At 42.9% G+C, this 24,421-nt stretch overlaps 1 protein-coding gene across 1 annotated transcript in view; it reads right to left on the bottom strand.

Annotated features, from left to right (window-relative positions):
- Positions 1-13,612: 13,612 nt before the first annotated feature.
- Positions 13,613-24,421, bottom strand: part of LOC115088208 (pre-mRNA-splicing factor PRP46-like) — a 273,466-nt gene continuing 262,657 nt past the window's right edge. The window contains exon 8 of the mRNA XM_029596243.1: positions 13,613-14,030. Coding sequence (XP_029452103.1) covers positions 13,911-14,030 — 120 coding nt within the window. The 3' untranslated portion in view covers positions 13,613-13,910. The remainder of the gene's footprint in view (positions 14,031-24,421) is intronic.

The following is a 24,421-nucleotide window of genomic DNA, read 5'->3' on the forward strand; positions in this document are numbered from 1 at the left end:
GACCATTCGAGAGGATGGAAACCTATATGGAGAAGGTCTGCTACTGCGTTCAGTAAATCTCTTAGATAAGTGGCCTGAGGATACAGGGAGTGAGCAAGGGCCAAGGGTAGAGCTGCGCAGTTTCCTTGCAGAGCAGCTAAGAGGTTATGCATGCTTGTGTGTTGGAAAAGCACATTGTCCCTATGCTGTCTGCCTGTATGCACAAAGATTTGTTGCAGAGGCAGTATAGGAAGGCATAAGGGTATAAACCATGGCTACAAGCTCCAGGAAGTTCATGTGAAACTATGCCTGGAGTGAAGTAGATGCATATTGGGTTGAGAAGCTTTTAGGTCAAACTTTACAACCCTGAGTAAATGCGAGCATGAGCAGACTCAGACTAGGTTTTGGTTCTAGATCTGCAAAATGGATGAGGGATGAAAGCAGTTGAACTGCTTAGACCCACTGATAGTGGCGATGTCCATTCATGGATAGCAAACTGGCTAAAAAACAGGAAACAGAGAGTAGGATTAAATGGGCAATTTTCTCAGTGGAAGGGAGTGGGCAGTGGAGTGCCTCAGGGATCTGTATTGGTACCCTTACTTTTCAATATATTTATAAATGATCTGGAAAGAAATACGACGAGTGAGATAATCAAATTTGCAGATGACACAAAATTGTTCAGAGTAGTTAAATCACAAGCAGATTGTGATAAATTGCAGGAAGACCTTGTGAGACTGGAAAATTGGGCATCCAAATGGCAGATGAAATTTAATGTGGATAAGTGCAAGGTGATGCATATAGGGAAAAATAACCCATGCTATAATTACACAATGTTGGGTTCCATATTAGGAGCTACAACCCAAGAAAGAGATCTAGGCGTCATAGTGGATAACACATTGAAATCGTCGGTTCAGTGTGCTGCGGCAGTCAAAAAAGCAAACAGAATGTTGGGAATTATTAGAAAGGGAATGGTGAATAAAACAGAAAATGTCATAATGCCTCTGTACCGCTCCATGGTGAGACCGCACCTTGAATACTGTGTACAATTCTGGTCGCCGCAGCTCAAAAAAGATATAATTGTGATGGAGAAGGTACAGAGAAGGGCTACCAAAATGATAAGGGGAATGGAACAGCTCCCCTATGAGGAAAGACTAAAGAGGTTAGGACTTTTCAGCTTGGAGAAGAGACGGCTGAGGGGGGATATGATAGAGATGTTTAAAATCATGAGAGGTCTAGAACGGGTAGATGTGAATCGGTTATTTACTCTTTCGAATAATAGAAAGACTAGGGGGCACTCCATGAAGTTAGCATGGGGCACATTTAAAACTAATCGGAGAAAGTTCTTTTTTACTCAACGCACAATTAAACTCTGGAATTTGTTGCCAGAGGATGTGGTTAGTGCAGTTAGTATAGCTGTGTTTAAAAAAGGATTGGATAAGTTCTTGGAGGAAAAGTCCACTACCTGCTATTAAGTTCACTGAGGGCTAGATTTTAAAAGACCTGCGCGCGTAAATCCTCTTGGATTTACGCGTGCAGGGCACTCGCACACCGGCACGCCTATTTTGCATAGGCTGCCGGCGTGCGCAAAGCCCCGGGACGCACACAAGTCCCGGGGCTTCGTAAAAGGGGCGGGAGGGGGCGTGTCCCGAGTCCCCTGGCACTGCGGCCTGTGCCAGGCGATGCCAAGGCGGCGCGAGCAAGTTACGCCTCCTTCAAGCAGGCGTAACCTGCACAACAAAAGGTAGGGGGGGATTTAGGTAGGGCTGGGGTAGATAGGGGAAGGGAGGGGAAGGTGGGGGGGACGTGGAAGGAAAGTTCCCTCCGAGGCCGCTCCGATTTCGGAGCGGCCTCGGAGGGAAGGGAGGCAAGCTGCGCGGCTCGGCGCGCACAGGCTGCCGATTTTGCGCAGCCTTGCGCGCGCCGACCCCGGATTTTATAAGATACGCGCGGCTACGCGTGTATCTTATAAAATCCGGCGTACTTTTGTTCGTGCCAGTTGCGCGTACTTATTTCAGATCTACCTCTTATAGAATAGCCACTGCCATTAGCAACAGTAACATGGAATAGACTTAGTTTTTGGGTACTTGCCAGGTTCTTATGGCCTGAATTGGCCACTGTTGGAAACAGGATGCTGGGCTTGATGGACCCTTGGTCTGACCCAGTATGGCATATTCTTATGTTCTAACTCAAAGCAATTTTCTATGAGGAAAGTGCATAGTGAAAAAACCCCATGGCCCGACAATGAAGAATTGAGGGGCTGAGGTTATGGAAAATGCACGCAGGGACATGTAAGAATTTATTAGAATGTCTGTGCGTATGCTGGACAGGAAGGTCATTATGACTGTGGTGTCTAGAAATTTTGTATAAGGGATTTATGGCAGTGACAGTAATCCCAGTTAGGAAATGTATAGTGAGTCATGAAGAAGTTAGAGCTCCTTGCATGGACTGACTGGTTATGCAGTTGTCCATGCAAGGAAAAGCGTGAATGATGTGCACTCCGCAGAGAAACAGCATTCACCAATAATGATTCTGTGAAATACTCCAGTTGCCGAAGCTGGTGCAAGCGGCAGAACTTGGGATTGTAATATTGTTGACTCACCATAAAGCACATAGAAAGATTAGAGTAATGTACTTTATTTATTTTATTTAAGAGTTTTTATAAAATAGGTTGAACTAATTCCATTAGGAGATGGAATTTAGGCATTGGGTGCTTTATGCCGCTTATCCTTAATTGCCTGCATCATTCTCCTTCTTGAAGGCTTGTTTGAAAAGCCAGGTTTTGAGTTGTGTTTTGAAAAATTTATGATTGCTCTGGAGTCTGAGATCAAGGGGCATGGAGTTCCATAATGTGGGACCGGCTAGAGATAATGCACATTCCCTCACTTGGGTAAGTCTTGCTGTTTTTACAGATGGAATGGGTAGAAGTGCTCTGTTTGCTGATCTTAAATTTTTGTGTGGGACGTGTACTTTAAGTGTTGTGTTCAGCCATTCTGCTTTTTCGTCGTGGATGAGTTTGTGTATTAAGCACAGTGCTTTGAATTGTATTGTTTGTTCTATGGGTAGCCAATGTAGAGCGGCAAGTGTATCGGATATGTAATCTCTTTTGCTTTTTCCAGTTAGAATTCTAGCTGCAGCATTTTGTAAAATCTGCAGTGGTCTTATTGTAGTGTTGGGTAGGCCTAGTAGCAAAGCATTGCAGTAGTCTGTGCTGGCAAATATCAGAGATTGAAGAACAGTACGAAAGTTTGGCAAGGATAATAATGGTAGTTTTCTGAGTATCATGAGTTCAGCATATCATGGGCTACCTCATTGAGTTATCCTATTATGATTTTACATGAACATTGGTATATAAAAATTAAAAATAAATAAATAAATAAATATCCTTCCTTTATCTTTAGTGATATGTGTTGTTTGAGGTTTAGTTCATTGTCAATAATTACTCAGAGATTGCAAACTTTCTTAGTTAAATCAATTTGTTGGATGTTATTGAGAAATATTGGAGTTTGTGTAATATTCATGCTTTTCCTTTCTAAGTGTATAAATTCGGTTTTGTCAATGTTGATTATCAGCTCCATTTGGTTTAGTAGTTGCTTTATTATGTCCAGATACATCATGGCCAAGCCTATTGTTTTTTCAATAGTTTCCTCAATTGGTAGGATTAACTGGATGTCATCAGCGTAAATGTAGTGTATGATTCCAAGTCCTGCAAGAAGATGGCATAGTGGCAGTAGGTATATATTAAACAGTGTAGCAGATAGTGCTGACCCCTGTGGGACTCCTGTTTTTAGGGTGATCTTTTCGGATAGAGTGTTTTTAATTTGAACTTGAAAAGTTCTGTTATTTAGATATGATCTGAACCATATGAGTGTTTTGTCTTGTAGTCCTATTTCTTCAAGCCTTTTAATTAGTATTATGTGGTTCACTGTGTCAAATGCGGCTGATAAATCTAGTAGTATCACAATATACTGTTTTCCGCTATCAAACCCTCTTAGTATATTATCTGTTAGTGCAAGTAGGAGTGTTTCAGTGCTATAGTGCTTACGGAAGCCGTGTTGAGACGGGTAAAGGATGTTGTTATTATCTAAGTGTTCGGATAGCTGTTTTTGTACTGTTTTTCAATAGGTTCAGTTTTGGAACCTCTATCACAGTTCATTGATATTTTTCTTAAACCATTGGTTTGTAAGGCACGCTCATTTGTTAAAGATACTAAACATTTTATTCAGATTTTGGAAAATTTAAGAGTTCCCCTGGACTCGGGTTGTTTTTTGGTTTCCCTAGACATTATCTCATTATATTCAAATATCCCTCAACAAGAAGCTTTGAATTTGATTGAGGAGATCCTGAATCAGCGCCCTGACCCCGTACGCATTTCCACTTCTTTTCTTCTCACACTCACACATCTGGCCCTAACTAGAAATTATTTTCAATTTCAAACCACTATGTTCCAACAAATCAAGGGGACAGCAATGGGAGCCACCATGGCTCCCAGTCTAGCTTGCCTCTACGTTAGTAAGTTTGAGGAAGATTTCATTTACACATCTTTATGGGCACCCTTTACATTTACATGGTTAAGGTACATCGATGACGTCTTTTTAGTATGGACGGGTTCTGACATTCAATTTTATATGTTTTATGATTGGCTTAATTCATGTAACAAACATTTGCAATTTAATTTTATGATTGATCCCAGGTCCATTGCTTTTCTAGATGTCACTATTTCAGTTGATAATGGAAGCTTCAGTACATCCAATTTTCGAAAAATTACAGATAGGAATACATTATTAAGATTTGATAGCCATCATCCCACTCCCTTAAGGTCAAATATCCCAACAGGTCAGTTACTTAGGTTAAGACGGATCTGCTCTACTCGTGATGAGTTTATCACTGAAGCTAAGCAGATGAGAGCAAGGTTTCAGGAGCGTGGGTACCCCCGTCGAATCCTTCATAGAGCTTTTAAACGAGCCCTATATGCCAATCGTGAATATTTATTTTTACCACAAACCAGATCATCTGATGATTGCTTCAATTGTATTCTTCCTTTTTCCACCCACATATATCGCGTCACTACTATTATTAAACAGTACTGGCCAATGTTGTCAATACATAAGATCTTTGATGTCCCAATTCGTTTCTCATTTCGTCGGGGTCGCAATCTCAAAGATGTTCTGGTACACTCACAATTTATGGATTCTACTACAACTGAAGTAACACAATTTTTAGGTCATGGTCCATGCGGACACTGCTCAGTGTGCTCCTTGACGTCCAATTTAACTATGTTTGAACATCCTGGGTCACATGTTCAATACAAATTGAACTTTACCTCAACATGTCAAACCAAAGGTGTGATCTATATAATTGTATGTCCGTGTGCAAAATTATATGTGGGCAAGACGTCTCGCCCAATTCGAACTCGCATTATCGAACATCGTTCGAATATCAAAAATAGCAGGGAAACAGCTCCCCTAGTCACACATTGGACCTCTATGGGACACACTGAATCCGATATAAAATTCTATGTTATTGATGTAGTTATGCCCCCATCACGGGGAGGTTCCTTTTCTGATATACTGGCACGCAGGGAACAAAAATGGATTTTTAAACTACATAGTCTCACGCCTGAGGGACTCAATAATGAAATCGAGTGGCAATACTTTCTTTAAAAGATCATTGCTGAACTCTCTATGTTCCCTTGGGCGTGCTTAATTTTGATTGGCTGTGAGTTACCATGGTAACCTTTTCCGGACTGGTCGGAATTTGGCGCCAAATTTGACACTTTAAATATTGGGTAATGCCGACATTCTTGGCTCTCCTTGCCAGAACTGCCGCCAAAGACACTGAAATTTAAAGGTACCCGGCTTTCTATTTATATTGTTATAACATGCGATTTGAACTACTGATAAGCATTTAGACTCTAGACATGCTATAAGGTTCATATTGAAAGTCGATGTATTTTGATTAATTTATTTTAATTTTATTGAAGGAAGATTTTTTGAGATCCGCACAACTTACTAAATATATTTATGATTTGATTTTGTTATATGCTCTGCATCTTGTCGCTATTCTTAGGTCAGGAGTTCACAATATTGAAGTTTTGAATTTTTGTGTCCAATTGGTGCTTAATAATTTGGTGAATTCCGCTCTAATTTTTGTTCCAAAAATATTTTGTTCTTGTTTCATTCTACCGATGCCTTCCATAAGCACTGTTTCTCTCTGTGGTTTTGAAATAAAAAAGTTTATACCTATATGGTACATTATACCCATTGTTCTGACAATATAGGATCCACTTTTGTAATCAGCCCCTAACTTTAAGTATTAATTTATTGTTTTTTCCTTTAATTTTAGTTTGAATGCCACAAAGAATATACTGTTCCCCCCCGACGCAGCCGCGTTTGGCGAAACACGGGTCCGTGTCGGGGGACCCCGTGTTGAATAAATTCTGTACCTTTTGAGCAATGGAGTTGCCGATTTGACGAATAAAAATATTTGCATATTTAAAATTTGGAATTTCTGGGACTGACTTAATTTTCCTGCATCTCCGTGGTGACTTAAATATTGATTGTGGAGTGCAGCATTTGCTCCTTTGGATGTTTATGGATTTCAATTAATTTGGCCATTAGAGGTAAGTTTGATACTGGTCTGTAGTTTGCTAGTATTTGGGGATCCATGTTTTTCTTCTTGAGTATTGGTTTGATGATTGCTCCTTTCAGTGTGTCTGGCAAGTATCCTTCTTCTAGTGAGTAGTTTATGATTTTTGCAAAAGTTGGAGCGGTGATTTCAGTAAGCTTTTTAATTTCCACTATGGGTAAAGAATCTATTTGGTGAGGGGTGGGATTTAGCTTTTTGATCAAGTTTTCAACCTGGTTGTTGGTTATTTTTTTTATTTATAATTTTAAGCAGAAATACAGGACCAAAATAACCAAGTTGGTTACATCCATGGCAAATACAAAATCAGCATAGCAACAATACAAGCATAATGTTACATGCAGAAAGTGAGAGATGAACAGTAAAAAAGAGAGATTGATTGATATAACACGACGTAACATCTTTCTTAAAGTAGCTGTTCATTGAACGTTTTGTAACTGGTAAACTGCCCTCCTCCAGGATGTGGCCGAACCAGACAGCCCAACGCTCCAGTGGACCACAAACACAGCCAATTATTATTACACAACATGCCCTGAAGCTCACCTAAAAGGTCCCAATTGCACAACATGAGGCCAGAAATTGGGACAATCCATAACCAGCAACTTACTCAATAAACCATTGAACGTGTAACCTTGATAACAGGTGTCTGAGTTTTTATTACTTCCCTCCCACCCCCGCCCTGTTCCCCTTTGCAAGTCTTGGGCAACTATCCCGTGTTGGAAAGCACAGTAAACTCCTAGCCAGATTGGTGTCTCCAGAATCTGTACATACTTATGGGACTTATGAAATAGAAGTCTCTCCCTTCCATGTCGTCCAGCATCGCCATCGCAATTCAAATTTGGCAAGTTGTTTCTGCCGAAGAGCGGTGAGTTTATTCAGATAGTGAGGTTGTTTGTTATTTCATCGAATTCGGACCATGGTATCACATCTCTCTTGCACATTTTAATCTCTAGTTTGGGTGTCTTAGGTATTTTGTTTCTCAGGTTCTCAATTTTATCATTGAAAAATCTAGCTATTTCATTGCATCTGTTTTCGGGTACACCGTCCAGTGAGTTTGTATCATCTTTGGTAAGATTATCAATTATTTTGAACAGGGTTCTGGGGTTATTCATGTGTTTTTCTATCTTTGTGCTAAAGTATGTTTTTTTTGGCTTCGAGAATTGTTTTTTTTTGTAGAAGGCTAGTTGTTTTCAATATTGTGTCAAATGATCAACTGATTTATGGTTTTGCCACATTTTTTCTTTTTCCTAAGTTTTTGTTTCAGTTCCTTAATTTCTTTGGTGTACCATGGGTTTTTTGTTTTGACTCTTTGGCAACTATGGTTTTTTGGGGGTTACCATGGAAGCATGGTAACGAGAGATACCATTTTACCTGTGCCTTCTGAAGAAAATTGGTATTTCTGAAGTCCAGGATGGGCGGAGTGTAACTACTTTCTGTTGAAAGAAAGAATAGTGTAATTAAAACTCCCCAACCCCCCCCTTCCCCCCTCTGCGCTTTGTGACGTCTAGGGGAGTGTACCGGGAACTTTGGTACAAGGTGGGGTGGCTGCTCTGATATCCGGCCAGATGGGAGACCATGAGGTGTCCCATGGGAGGGGCTGATGTAATCTGGATATCATGTAACCTCCCACGGGAGTGTGAGCGGTAAAGTCTTACCTGCATTCCTGTGTGCTGTACAAGGAAACACTGAGACCTGTCGTCAGGTTTCAAAGTGGACTTGTACTTGAGGCAGTATTTGCTGAATCTCGTGTTTAGCAGATCAGCGAATGCACCTGGAACTTTGGTTTTGAAGCAGGAACAAGAAGTCAGAGCATTAATTAGTACAGAGCCTCGTTGCTGAAAAAAGGGAGGATGCCCTGATGCAATCCCAAAGAAATGATAGAGAGGTTCTCCTGGTATTGTGGCTGACATAGCTGGTATAGCGATATGTGACACTAATACGGTTCTTGGAAGGTACATGACCCAGAACTTTTCATACCATGTGGCCCGAATTAGAGAACACATCTCAATGGGAATGCCGCAGAAGCAGGTACTTACCATCTGACGTGGATCGCCGCAGGATGAGCCGGTGAAGATTGCTGGCTCCGTCGATTTCAGGAGTCCTCAAGGGGTAGCCTGTGGACGTAGTCATCCGTCTCAACTCTGATGCCTGGTATAGTGGCGCAGTTATAGAGGAGACAGGCTGGGCGTGGCTGGCGCTTACACCGTAATTAGCGGAGGGCCACAATCCCGCACCAATAATGGTGGAGCGCGCTGGGAACAGGGGAGCCGATTAATGAGCTCGTGATCCCGTCCATCGTCGCAGTGACTCGATGACTCGTGATGCCAGTGCAGAATTCTTCGGACCTTGATCCGGTGTTTCTGGAGCCCCAAGGACTGCCAAAACTGTGCGGAACAGTGCCGATGGCAGTGGTGATGTTGCTCAGCCCGAGCATTGTCCAGCATCGAGAGGGATAGCACCAATGTGCTGGATGGCATCGGCGGCGGACGATCACTCTCAGCGACGATGCATGCCACGGTGCTCGTCCCGGTCTTTTCCCAGCGCCGAGATGGAAGCCCTAGCTGTCCTGGATGGTGATTGATGATGGACTGTCAGCATGCCTGCCATGCTCCTGGCACTAGGTAGTGTCCTAGGCTAATACGGGGCTTTAATAGGAACCCAAAGCATAGAGCACTGTGTTCAGGCGAGGGCATTACATGGCGGTGCTATGTCGGTATTGACGGTGTCGATGGGGGCCAAAGCGGCCTCGAGAGTATCGTCAAAAATGTATATGAAAAAACGTTGATGACTCGGCCAGAGCAATAATGACAGTGACGGAGCACTGACAGCATCGGCGTAGGTATCTATGGGAACGATGTGGCATCGAATAGTCAAAAATACATCGTTATCATCGGAAAAAAGATACCGGCATCGACGGAGTTGATGACAGCATCGATAGGAAAGTCGAAGACACCGATGGAAATGATGTGGGTGTCGAGGGCATTGATATATGGAGGTGGGCTCCGACAGCATCGGTGGCATGGCCATGGGCATCGACGGTATGGCCACGGATGTTGACGGTATCGATTGGATCGACTCGGGCAGCAATGGCGTGCATGGCATCTGTGCCACGGACATGGGCACCCATGGAATGGGCCCTCTGGGCATCGATGCCCATCGATGGAATGGGCCCTCTGGGCATCGATGCCCATCAATGGAAAGGACCTGGACATCGATGGAGAGATCCTGGGCACCGATGGCATCCATAAAATAAAGGATGCTATCGATGAAATGACCCTGGCATCGATGGAAGTGCCCCGGGCGACGGTGGCATCAACCCGAGTATGGATGGCCGCGACGAGACAAAGGTGTGCATCGATGGCATCCATCCGGGCAATGATGGCACCGATTGAATCCAAGGAAAAAATCAGGGCCATGGATGAAAAACATGGACAGCACTGATAGAAACGATGCAGGGAGGATGGCATCAGGGTACCGCGGGGGGAGGGGTACCAATGGCATCTAAGAATCCAGGGCTGTCTGAAGGGGGTACCGACGGTAGCGATGGGGCATCTACTGCGCAAGGGTACCGAGGAAATCGAAGGACCTGAATCTACAGGGGCCCGGGCAGCAATGGAAACCGTGGAAGTCCCTGTCCCACTAGCGCTAATAACCCAGCAGAGTGTCAGAGGGACACTTGCAGGCTATGTGAAGCTAACTGAAAAAATAGGGAGAGGGAAGGCCGCAGTCGGTTGGCAGCCAGAAAGGTGACAGCAACCGACTGAAAAAACAGGATATAGTACTCACCGAGCGACGAATAAACGTACGCGGAGGGAGACCTGTGCAGGGAAAAGTGTTTGTGAAGCAAAAGTTTAAGTCTTTCCGTGAGGAAAAAATGTTAAAATTTCTCACAGAGCTAACCGCTATGCTTACTGCAGAGTGGAAAAAAGAAGACTGAGGGAGACCCCTGTGGCTCACAGGGATAATTGCAGGCTGAGCATGCTCAGTGCACTCAGTGTGCCAGTGTCAGTCAAAGCTTTGTAGAAACTTTGACAGAAACGTTTTCCTTACAGGGCTCCATCCTGTGATGTCACCCATATGTGAGGACTACCATCCTGCTTGTCCTATGAGAATAGATATATCTGATTTTGAGGTTCAAAAGAAGCTTCAGCTCTTAATACTTCAAATTATAATTGCAGCCTGATGTGAAATAGGCAAGCTTTGGAAAAATATTGCTTTGAAGGGTAAAGCACAATTATAGTGTGGAATGGTAGATGGAGGGAGAAAAATGCTTGGTATGGAGTTGTTTTGTTTACTATTGTATTTTGGATTTTCAATAAAAACTTCAATTTAAAAAAAAAAAAGGAAAAATAATTTTCATAACTGCACAAACCAGTGTGTCAACCTTTAGAAGCATCCTGGCTTCAGGATGATCCCATTCCAAATAGATCAAATACTTAACTGAATGATCCAAAGGAAATGACCTATTAGGCTTCCTTTAACTCATCATAATAGGATCCTGAGGACTAGGATTCTCCTGTAATATTCAAGGTAGGCACAGATTGAGATATTAGAGAAGAAAATTCTTCCTTGAGAAGAAATCATCGCAGTACTACCTTCATCATCAGGAAGATATTCTCCTTCCTCAATTTCACTCTCACTGCCACTGTCCTTCAGCACTAGCAGATCCCTATAACTTGGAAGATCTGGTTCCTCCACCTCTTCATTGTTTTCCTCTACCTTCCTTATTCTTTTCTTTACCTAGACCCTTGAAAGAGAAGTTTTTGGGGAAGGCACAACCAGAGGGACTCTCGCAGCAGAACTCTGCTCCAGATATTTAAAAAAACTCAGTGGAAATGGACATCCAAGCAGAGGGAGGGACAAACTGATAAAGTGATGAAAGGAGCTGTGTCTTTAAAAACTGCTGAAAAAAGTTCTAGATAAAGTAGCAGCTGAATCTTGACTTATAGGAAATAAGGAAGGAGACCTTGTCTCCAATTCCGCTCTCTAGTGAGAATCTAAAATGGCTGCTGTTCCTGCTAGGATGGATGACCCTCCCCCGCTACTGTCCACTTTTTTTTCCTCCCAAGATGCTCGATAAACAGCTTCCTCCATCTCCTGCCAATGAACAATACAGTTCTCCTCCCACAGATGCAATTCCTGTCTACCCAAAAGTCCCCCAAAGAGGCCGCATATTAAAGGAGACAGCCTTCTATTGACCGGCAACCAGGACAAATCCAACCATTGAACAAGAGTCTGACAAGAAGGACCAAATATCTTTTTTTTTAAAGAAGAAATTTGCTTAAAGTTTCAGACAAAATAGGAAGGGGGGAGGCAGAACAATCCTGGTAGCTCATATCCAAAAATAGAAGCCCTTTGGCTTTAGGCTGTGCTCAACTGAGGGAGGAAGTATAGGGCTTTCACCTCAGGAGCTGCCCCCTACTTGGACATTGCTAAACTGAAGGCGGGAGCACTGGATTTTCACCCCAGGAGCTGCCCTTATCAAACCTCTGATTTCTTCACGCAGCCTAACCAGGCCACAGCATGGGATGCTTGCCTGCTGAGACAGAGATTACTGCCAGGATAAGGGCAGCATAGAAGCCCTTAAGGCGTGACATCAGCAAATCTGTTAGTCTCTATTGCCATCTGCTGGTTAATGAGCATAACCCATAAATCTAAACTAGTCTGGCTAGCTGAAAAGGAATCTAATTTAGCAGAAATTCCATTAATTTACTCATCACTAAGGCCAGACTGTCATTCTACTTATTATTTCTTTTGGGAACAGGAACCACATCTGCTTTTCTCCAGTCCTTTGGAACCATTTCTGACTCTAAAGAATCACAGAATAAGTCAGACAGCGGAGCTGCCAGAATTTTCCTAAGTTCTCTTAATACCCTTGAATGTATCCCATCTGACTCCATAGCTTTTATCTACTTTTAGTTTTGCTAGATTCTCTTGAACATTATCATCTGATAATTGATTGAGGCTCACCTCACTTCCATTCCTATTTGTGGCAGTTTTCTGTGGTCCTATTTCAGGCCCTTTCTCAGTGAACTCAGAACAAATATTTATTAAGCAATTCTGCTTTCTCTTCATTAACCATTCTTATAACCACCTCTCATCTTTATTTAAAAATTCTTCTAAACCATCTTTCCAAACTCAAGACTGTCAAGGCAGTGTACAAGCATTAAAACATACATAAACAGCAAATATACAATGCAACATTAATTAAAACCTATAAATGTTGAGTTTTCCACCTCACTTTTTTACTCATCCATGTTTATCACACTCTCAGCACTTAATGCTTTATTCACATTTCCATTTCCTTTACCATCTTTTGTTCAACCAGAGTACCACCAGTTTTAGAAGAGTACTCCATTCTCTATTCTCTCCTATATTCAATCCCCTTAACGCTTGCTTTCTCTAATCCAGTAGTTCTGACCAAGTCCTCAGGATACCCAACCAGTCTAGTTTTCAGATATCTCGTGTGCATTCATTACAGATATTCTGAAAAACAGACTGGCTTGGCATTTCCGAAGCACTAGGTTGACAACCACTGCTCTATTTCATTTCACTTCTATCTTTTTTAAACCTACCCTGCACTAGGATTTAGGTTTTCACCTATGCACTCCCTTCCACATCCCACAATCAATTGCCTTTACAATTCAACACATACATATATACTCTTTTTACATTTATAACCATCCATTCACATTCAATAAATAATCACTTACACTCAAATTATTGCCAAGCAATTTTTTTCATATGCAGAATATACATAATAGTACATCACTTCAAATTATTAAAATTAACATTTAAATATTAACCATATATAATTTATGGGTAGAAGAAATATATGGGAAAAAATTAGGGTTCCCCTATGGTCTCTTGCTCACTGCATACCAAACTTCAAGTGCTAACTCAGTACTGTAGCATAGTATGTGAAGGAAGGTGTGAAGGTAAAAAAAGCTGGATGTCACCAAAGCAAATCTATGACCCACAGAACAAAACCAAACTTTACTTTTTTTTTTTTTTTTTTTAAACTGAGGATAACTGAATGATTCTAGGTAATAACAAAAGAAAAGATGAGAGGGAAATCTTGGAAAGAACAATACAATGAATAGATAAAATCTTTTAAGTGCTCCATTTACAAAATTTGGCTTTTGCATACCTTGGACGCCATTCAAAGACCACACAGACTCCTTTTAACAAATAATGCAGATTATGGAAGGCTTTATTAGAAATGGATGAGGCAAGACCTATAATTTTTCAAGTCTTGAGTATTTTTGTGCTTTGTGGAACTCCAGATTTCAGCATAGCTCTGCAATGTGAAGGTTCCCTCCAACTCCAGCAACAGCCACATACTTTCCACAACGTGTCACATCCAAAGTCTGTACTGTTTTGTTTGTCAGTGAAACCTCACCAAGAATCTGAGTATTGCAAGAGATAAAATAAAATATATTATGGTTATGCTAATGCAGAGGGACTTTACACAGATTGCAGGTGATCTTTCTACTGAAGCAGCTACATACAACAAGGGGACATTCTCTATGATTAAGGGATACAAAATTTAATTATATTTTAAAGACAGGCATGTTTTACGCAAAAAGTAGCTAAATTATGGAACACAGCGCAGTAATGCTTGTGGCTACAGCACTAAATCAATTCGAAAGTAAACTGAACAAACATTTAGAGGAAAAATCATACTGGTGGGTATAATGATATAGTTATATGACAGGGAAAAATGCTGAACCTAGAACTGAGTTAATTGCCATATTTGGGGTCAGAAAGGAATTTTTTCATGGCTGCAGATTTAGTTACAGATGCAGTGTTTCTTCACTTTCCCCTGGAATACCTGTTAGATACTAAAAAGATGAACTCTGTGAAATTTCAGACCTATTAGTAAAATTTTGTAACCTATCATTAAAATCATCCATTGTACCTGAAGACTGGAGGATAGCAAATGTAACCCCAATATTTAAACAGGGCTCCAGGGGCGATCCGGGAAACTACAGACCAGTTAGCCTGACTTCAGTGCCAGGAAAAACAGTGGAAAGTGTTCTAAATATCAAAATCACAGAACATATAGAAAGACATGGTTTAATGGAACAAAGTCAACATGGCTTTACCCAAAGTAAGTCTTGCCTCACAAATCTACTTCAATTTTTTGAAGGAGTTAATAAACATGTAGATAAAGGTGAACCGGTAGATGTAGTTTATTTGGATTTTCAGAAGGCATTTGACAAAATTCCTCATGAGAGGCTTCTAGGAAAAGTAAAAAGTCATGGGATAGGTGGCAATGTCCTTTCGTGGATTACAAACTGGCTAAAAGACAGGAAACAGAGAGTAGGATTAAATGGACAATTTTCTCAGTGGGAGGGAGTCGGCAGTGGAGTGCCTCAGGGATCTGTATTAGGACCCTTACTTTTCAATATAATTATAAATGATCTGGAAAGAAATATGACGAGTGAGATAATCAAATTTGCAGATGACACAAAATTGTTCAGAGTAGTTAAATCACAAGCAGATTGTGATAAATTGCAGGAAGACCTTGTGAGACTGGAAAATTGGGCATCCAAATGGCAGATGAAATTTAATGTGGATAAGTGCAAGGTGATGCATATAGGGAAAAATAACCCATGCTATAATTACACAATGTTGGGTTCCATATTAGGTGCTACAACCCAAGAAAGAGATCTAGGTGTCATAGTGGATAACACATTGAAATCGTCGGTACAGTGTGCTGCGGCAGTCAAAAAAGCAAACAGAATGTTGGGAATTATTAGAAAGGGAATGGTGAATAAAACGGAAAATGTCATAATGCCTCTGTATCGCTCCATGGTGAGACCGCACCTTGAATACTGTGTACAATTCTGGTCGCCGCATCTCAAAAAAGATATAATTGTGATGGAGAAGGTACAGAGAAGGGCTACCAAAATGATAAGGGGAATGGAACAGCTCCCCTATGAGGAAAGACTAAAGAGGTTAGGAGAAGAGACGACTGAGGGGGATATGATAAAGGTGTTTAAAATCATGAGAGGCCTGAACTGGTAGATGTGAATCGGTTAATTACTCTTTCGGATAGTAGAAAGACTAGGGGGCACTCCATGAAGTTAGCATGGGGCACATTTAAAACTAATCGGAGAAAGTTCTTTTTTACTCAACGCACAATTAAACTCTGGAATTTGTTGCCAGAGGATGTGGTTAGTGCAGTTAGTATAGCTGTGTTTAAAAAAGGATTGGATAAGTTCTTGGAGGAGAAGTCTATTACCTGCTATTAAGTTCACTTAGAGAATAGCCACTGCCATTAGCAATGGTAACATGGAATAGACTTAGTTTTTGGGTACTTGCCAGTTCTTATGGCCTGGATTGGCCACTGTTGGAAACAGGATGCTGGGCTTGATGGACCCTTGGTCTGACCCAGTATGGCATTTTCTTATGTTCTTATTGACACCTATGCTTGACTTTTTACTTTTCTTAGAAGCTACTCATGAGGAACTTTGTAAAATGCCTTCTGAATGCAGAGTGCCTCAATTTTTCCCACTCTCACTTTTTGAGCTTTCAGAGACATGCGCCCATAGGCCAAAAAGTTGAGCTAATAATGCTCGGGACCCAGGCAGAGAGAGCACCTGTCCTGGCCATTGGTCAGGGACATAATCTGGCCATAGAAGCAGGCCTGGAAGCCATTGTTGATTCTTTTGGTGGCCACTCTCATGTTTTCTTCATTTTTTTTTCTTTTCCCCCATAGACCCCTTCAGGGAATAGCAATGAAAAGTGCTGTTGTTGCTTTCATCAAAGCGAATGTGGAAAAATGACACCAAAAATTAGGAGAGATGAGATCACAGTCTGTGTGGAGCATGGACAAAAAGAGACGGAGGACCTGCAAATGACAACTCCTGTGCAGGAATTCCCGCGCATGCCTGATAGAGCTGAAAACTCTAGTAGCTTGAACAGACAGTTCCTTCCAGTGCTGTCAGAGGGCGCCACCCACAGATCATGGCTAATTCAGCCCTGCTGATTGACGGAAATATGCATGTTTACCTTTGAAAAACAATGTTTGAAAATGTCCCAACCCTTTTATTGCCAGCAAAAGCACATATTTAAGTGAATACCATCGCTCAGATAATACAGCCAGTCTCTCAATACCTCCTTAGCTCTCCATAAGTTGATCGTAACTGTACATTTTGTCAACTGTATATAGTTTTCCTCTATTTTGTTTCTTACTTCTTCTATCAGTTCTGCCTTTCCCATCCCCCTATCCTCTCCCTCTCCCACCCCCCCCCGTTTCCTCCTTCCCCACCCTCCCTTGTTTTATTGCTCTATTGTTTTATTGTTCTATTGTTTTATTGTAATTTTCCTCCTTGAGTTCATTGTAAACCAGCATGATGTGCTTCACGAATGTCGGTAAATAAAAGTTAATAAATAAATAAATAAATAAATAAATAAATAAATAAATGTGATTTTTGCCAGAATGCATACTTTTACTCGCCTAGAAAAGTAAACAGGGTTAAGTCAGGGAAGAAAAGTACACATGAAGGTTTCAATCTGAAATTCCCATGGACAGATTAACATGCATAGGTACAAAGTACACAAGTTAGAAAAGTACTTATATTTCATTGCTGGCCAGCATTTTCAAAAGGAAACTCTGTGAGATACAAAGCCTGCAAGCTCATGGGCATTTTGAAAATCACCCTTTTATGATTAAGCTTATGAACACTTACCGGTATCACAAAAAAACAGGTTCCATTAAATATATCAAACAAATATGATGTAATATAACAAATAACTTTCAAAACAAATGCAGCATCAGATGTATTTTGAAGTGCCAAGATTCAGTCTACTGTCTCTTGCTTTGTAAAGGGCTGCAAAAGGTATCAGATAATAGGCACAAGGGCTTTCTATGGTTGAAAACAAAACAGATTTTCTCATATCAACATATGTTATGTTATAGCGAGTTAAAATATTTGATTCCTTGATGCAGGCATTAACACTCTGAAACATGGGCCCATGTTGGCTGGGCATTTTATTTTGAATGCAGCTTTTGTGAAATTAGAACAGCAATCTTCTAGAAGATAAGTAGTATTCACCTTTTGGGTTTTTGAGGGTTTATAGGAAAATTGGTTCTTACCTGCTAATTTTCGTTCCTGTAATACCACAGATCAGTCCAGACCAGTGGGTTATTCATCCCTTCCAGCAGATAGAGTCAGAGAACAAAACTTTGAGGCACTGCTTCTTAACTGAGAGTACCACCTGTTAGACCTCAATATTGACCTGTACCCAAGCCAAGATACTTTAGAAACTCCTTCACACAAACATAGGGAACTAAAGGGTGGATACCCCTGAACTATAAACCTTGTTCGTCAAGAAACAAATAAGACAAGGAAGTGCATCCTGTAACTGCCCTCTAAGAGAAAAATACTTTATTAAAAAGAAAGATTCGAGAGAGACCATGTGATCTGATGAGTGGGTAGGCAGCGACTGATCTCGCTCCAGGTTCCCCCTCTCCATTAAAGGCAAACCTAAGGCAGAATTAACCATCGTGGCGACTCAAACCATCTCTGGGTCACTCCAACAGTGAATAGATCATTTTTTTCACACAGACATCCCCACAATGCCACAAAAACCGCAGCGAAAAGAAAAACAAGCAGGGAAGCCTCTGGAAGCCAAGATGGCCAACGGACCTCCGAGCTCACGCTCTTCATCAACAAATGCACCACTCGTGGAAGAGGTAACTAAAGTGGTTATACAGGCCCTAGACGCATGTTTTCAGGAACTCTCTCAACAAATATCAACAGGTAACGAGACTTTAAATGCTATCAAGATGCAGGTTGAGGATACTCAACAATGACTTGCCGAAACTGAAAAGGAAACCCAGACCCTTTTGCAAGCTAAAGATAACTTTACCAAACAAATTTTAATGCTGGAATCTAAAGTCGATGACCTAGAAAATAGGTCGCGCAGAAACAATTTAAGGTTTATGGGTTTCCCAGAGTCGCTGCCAGATAAAGATTTAATAGAAGTAATAGAAAACTGGCTACCGAAGACATTGGGCCTGGACGACCAAGCCGGACGCAGTATCGTAGAGCGGGCGCATAGGCTGGGCGCAAAAGTACAAGGAACAACCCGGCCACACTTGATTATAGCGCGATTCATAAATTCTACCCACAAAACTGCCATACTGCAGGCGTACAGGAAAGCCACGAACATAGACTATGAGGGAAGCAAAATCAGAATCTTCCAAGACTACTCTGCTGCAACATCTCAGAGACGAAAAACCTTTTCACCAATTTGTGCTGAACTGTTTAACCATAAATTGTGATTCACACTGCAATGCCCCACGCAACTACGGGAGTTGGAAAATCTTTGAATCTGTTGACGTGAAACAATTTCTAAAAGAAATGGCGGAGACATGATGATCTCTCAGGCCGCTTGCCAACTACAACCCTCTAGGCCATTAATGGGTCGAACGGACTGGCAGATATGCATAGTATTTCTTATGCATTATCCTCATGTTTGTCTTTTCTATTTATTTATTTAAAGTTTTTATAGACCGACATTCATTGTGGAATATCACATCGGTTTCCAGGTAACATAAACTTAGCAATGGGCTTTACACATTAAAATAGAGGTCATGAGAACAAAATTAGCAACGGGCTTTACATTAAAATTGAAGGGAACAAAATTAGCAACGGGCTTTACATCAAAATTGCGGTCAAGATTAAGTAGCAAAGCGGTCAAGATTAAGAAGCAAAGCAGATGTGAGAGGAAAAAGAGGGGATAGTTATCCAACTAATAATTTTGTGAATTATCAGTTGGAATTGCTTGGGAATGGGGAGGGGGAACCAACATGGATGCATCAGGTGGTCTCTTTGCCTCTAGGAAAGCCTAAAACTGGGCTGGTTACAGCTGGGGGTTAAGGGGATACTGGAGGAGGGGAGGGAGGGGATGGGGACATTGAATACAAGTAGTTACATCCATTTCCATGTTGGTAATCAAGTGTTTATGATGGCTATACTCAGGGTACAGAAGGCTGATAACTGGGTTGGCATCTCTGCTCCTCTAGGCTGGGGGATGGGCGGCAAAGGTGTGCTCTCCATTAAGCTTGGAACGTTACTACTCTGGTATTTTTTGGAAAAAATATGGCTGAAACGTTATGTGTCGTATTGTAGAAAATTGCTGGCCTAGGCTCTCCGTTGAAGCAAGCTAAAATGCTGCAATCCCTGCGCTGACAGAAGGCCAAAATAGCCTTCCTGCAAGAAACACACTTATCTGCCTCAGAGACAGAGAAATTGGCCAGAGACTGGGTAGGAAGGCAGGGGTGGCAATCCTGCTGGGGAAGCAAGTAGCTTTTGTAATGGAGTAGACCTTTGTGGATGTGGAGGGCAGATGTATAGTCATGCGAGGGAAACTGTTTGGCATCGAAGCCACTTTATGTAATGTATATGCTCCCAACACCTACTGCCACACCTTTTTTGTGAATCTAGTGCAGGCCATACTCTTACATGCCCAAGGACCCATAATACTGGCTGGAGATTTTAATTGTGTAGCAGACCTGAGGGTAGATAGATCCTCCCAAGAAGCAATTCCAGGATTGAAAAAACACAAAAGAATCCCATATTTGTGCAGACAGCTTCAGCTCGTAGACCCTTGGTGGATCTTACACCCAGAACTGTGGGACTACACTCACATAGCTAGGGCCGACTTATCAATGTCATCCATCGACTATATTTTTACCTCCAGTGATTGCTTCCCCAAGATAGAAGCAGCTGAAATAGGGCCATCAGAGTTCTCAGATCACTCCATGGTGTGGGTGGAAATAAAACTGGGGCCCCCAAAACTGAACAAAGACGCTGGTGATTCCCCTCCCACCTGTCCCAAGATATTGATTTTCAAAAGTTCTTAAAAATTAAATGGAAAGAATATGCAAAACATAATGGCTAACGTAAACACAACACCATGCTTTTTTGGGAGGCAGGGAAGACAACCATGCGGGGCAAGATTACTTTCTACCTGATCTGCCAACGAAAACTGATAAACCAACAGATCCTGGAGCTTGAGAAAGCTGTTGTGCTCGGGGGTGGACCCTTGTCCTGAGGCAGTGGAGAACTGCCTCCTGGTAGGGACCAGGAAGCAACTGCCCTCCGGGGGCGGAGCACTGGAGAAGACAAAGGCTAGGAAGAGCTTCACCACTGGAAGCCAGAGGTCCAACCCGGGAAGAGCCCGTAGGGACCCGGACCACTTGGACTTAGGTGGGCCTTGCAGGGTCTCCTGGGAGAATGGAAGTCCGGCGTGCCCACAGGCGGAAGGGGAGCACAGTCAGGTTCCAGACTGGAGGTCAGATGTAACAAGGAGGACCAGAAGAGCGTAGGTGATGACAAGGCTAGGAACAGAGCCAGAATCTTGAGATGTGGTCAAGCAGGCAGAGGTCAGAATCTGGGGATCAGTCTGAGGAGTGGTCAGCAAAGCAGGGGTCAGGTTCCAGAGGTCAGACGAGGTCACAGGTAGGCCGAGGTCAGAAGGCAGGCAGCAGGCAGACGAGTCTAGGAACAGGCTGGTGTCAGAAGGCAGGCAACAGACGAGCAGGTCGAGGAACAGACTGGAGTCAGAAGGCAGGCAGCAAACGAGCAGGTCGAGGAACAGACTGGAGTCAGAAGGCAGGCAGCAGACGAGCAGGTCAAGGAACAAGCCAAGGTCTTTACCAGTGAAACAGTCCAGAGGTACTACCTGGGGAGACAAACAGACGAACAGGAACAGAAGGCCGCTGGAGTACCAGGAAGCAGGAACAGAACTGGAACAGAAGGATCCTGGAACAAGACTAGGATCAAGACTGGAGCAAGAGACAAACGCAGTGACAATCTAGCACAAAGCCGACCCGATTGCCAAGGCAAGGAAGTGCAGGCAATAAGAACATAAGAACATGCCGTACTGGGTCAGACCAAGGGTCCATCAAGCCCAGCATCCTGTTTCCAACAGTGGCCAATCCAGGCCATAAGAACCTGGCAAGTACCCAAAAACTAAGTCTATTCCATGTTACTATTGCTAGTAATAGCAGTGGCTATTTTCTAAGTCAACTTAATTAATAGCAGATAATAGACTTCTCCTCCAAGAACTTATCCAATCCTTTTTTAAACACAGCTATACTAACAGGGAATCAGAGTGTGCCGCGGAGCTAGGACCCGCCCTTGGCCCTACAAGAGGCTGGGTGGTCTGCGCGCGCCCGTGTAGGGGCGTGGCCAACACAGCCGAGGACGCTAAGCTCTGGCATGAGGCCTGGTGTGCAGTGGGAGGCCCGGCGAACGGCGACGTGGGACGCCGGGGCCTGGAAGCGCATGCAGCTGTCGCTAAGGAGGCCGACCCGGGACCTACCGTGGAACCATGAAGGTGAGCAGACCCAGACGGGAAGCGTAACATAAGCTTTGCAAAAAGCAAAAACACAGTTAATAACCCACCCCTCAGTAAAAAATAAGAAAAAAATACAGGGATATTCTATACTCCTTAAATAGTCATATTCATCGGAAAACTCAATAAAGTTTGTTATCCTCAGCCCACAAACTATACAAATTCGGTAACAGAGCAGGCAAACGCTTGGCAAATTTAGGTAAAACCTGTAGGGGCAACAATTTTATAGAAGCACTAAAAGATCACACAGGGAAAAGGCAAACGACAACTATAGAAATCTGTAAAATCCTTCGAGACTTTTATGCCAATCTATATTCCAAAGACAGCTTGACCTCAGCAGAGGCAGTGGAAGGTACCTTTTCCCAAAACATTAAGATCCCCAGACTAACCTCAGCTCAACTCCAGTGGCTAAATGCGCCATTAAAGACCCAGGAGATCCTGGAGGGTATTGACTCAAGCTCCTTACATAAGATGCCCGGGCCAGAAGGGCTTAATGCAGATTTCTATAAGATATTAAAGTCTGACCCGGGGGATACCTTAGACCTGGATACTCTAATACGCCGGGCTCTTTGAATCGCTTGGTACAGGGGGGTGAAGCGGGGGGCGGGCCTGTGAAAGCCGGCAGCGATCGCACCTCTCGGTATTGAATAGATTCGGGTTTGAAGGAGCGATACTGGAAAACATTGCTTTATTATATCAACAGCCTAGTCCCATCGTCTTGGCCAATGGACTTCTGTCAGAGAAGTTTGAGCTCCGGGGGGGGGGGGGGGGGGGGGGGGGTGTGAGGCAGGGATGCCCACTCTCCCCGCTCCTATATATATGCTATCCTTAGACTCCCTGCTACGAGCCTATGAAGGTCAGCCAGCTATTAAGGGGATCAGGTTTGGCCACGCGCAATTCAAGTCTGTGGCTTTTGCCGATGTGCTCGTTTTTCTTTTGGACCCAGTTCGATTGTTGCCCAATGTTCTGGATTTACAAGACCAATTCGGAAAATTCTCTGGTCTCAAAATAAATAGAGATAAATAAGAAGCGCTAGATGTCACAGGGACCCTTAGAACAATTTGGCTGGGCACCTTCCCACTATGGTGGGTACAAACCGAAATGAAATATCTAGGTATTAAGATACGGTCGACATACAAAATATTTATAACTCCAATATTCTCCCCCAGGTGGCCAAAATGAAACAAAAGTTAAAGGAATGGAGCACTCTTCCTCTCACGCTCTCAGGCAGGGTACAGCTGTTTAAGATGATAGAACTGCCCCGATGTTATGGTTTTGAGGAGTTGGAGTGGATTCTTGGGTACTGCGGTGATGGACACGCCCACGGGGAGGAACCCCGTGAGGAGCCGCAATACTAGGCAGGACTCTATACACGCAAACACAGAGAATTTGTATTTATTATACAGCTCGGTGGTACTGCCCAGGAGGGGCAGCAGTGAGGTAACTTAGAAGAAGTCCAGGGGACCTCAGCAAAGGAGACCAGTCCCACACTCAAGTAGATGGTAGGCAGCGCAGTGTAGTAGAGGAAAGTCCCGGATACAGACTCTGAGCACTGAAGCTGGAGGTGAGACAGACTGATAAGTAAGCTGATGATACCAATGCCTAAGGGAGGCCTAGCTTGCCCAAATGTACACGAATATAATACTGCTTGTCTTCTACGACACGTGTACAACTGGATAATGGGGGCTGCAATGTACTCACCAGCGGATATTCTTCAAGAGTGGTGCAGGCCATACATATTAGTGAATCTTCTGCATGTACGAGCGACTGTCCTACTCAATCCTATGCGGAGTTTCCCTTTCCTTGAAGCTTGCCGCAAGACCTGGAGATACCTGTGTGATAAACTACAAGTATCATGGGAATTATTGCCATTTATATCCATCATTGGCCACCCAAGCTTTCAGCCCAGACAAGAGAACCCAATTTTCCTATCATGGACTCAAAAAGGGCTGACTACCTTTCAGCAGCTCTTCTCCAATGACAGTGGACTTATTCGCTACTACTCAGAATTTCAAGAGGAATTCATGCTATCCCACAAACATTTCTATGCCTACCTTCAAGTACGATACTTCATAAGTCAGGACCTACCGAAGGACCCACCGCTTACAGAGAATTCCAGCGTTTTCAAGTTCTTCATGGGCCACAAACAACGCGTGACCTATGCCAACATGAGGAAGAAGCTGTTGTTACTCGATGACACCGACTATACTGCTAGATAAGTGGAAAGCTGGAACAAGGACCTCGACTTTCAGTTGTCCGCACACTCCCTGTTAGTCTGTTTTAAAGTCTGGCTAAAGTCTCGAAAAACGTCCAACTCCGTGAAATTCAAATTAAATTCTTACACCGCCTATTTATTCCCCAAACCATGGCTTTCCGATATAAACTGGAACCAACCGACATGTCAGAAATGCAAGGTGAGCAG

The sequence above is a fragment of the Rhinatrema bivittatum genome, chromosome 3, assembly GCF_901001135.1.
Source record: "Rhinatrema bivittatum chromosome 3, aRhiBiv1.1, whole genome shotgun sequence".
NCBI classification, from domain to species: Eukaryota; Metazoa; Chordata; class Amphibia; order Gymnophiona; family Rhinatrematidae; genus Rhinatrema; species Rhinatrema bivittatum.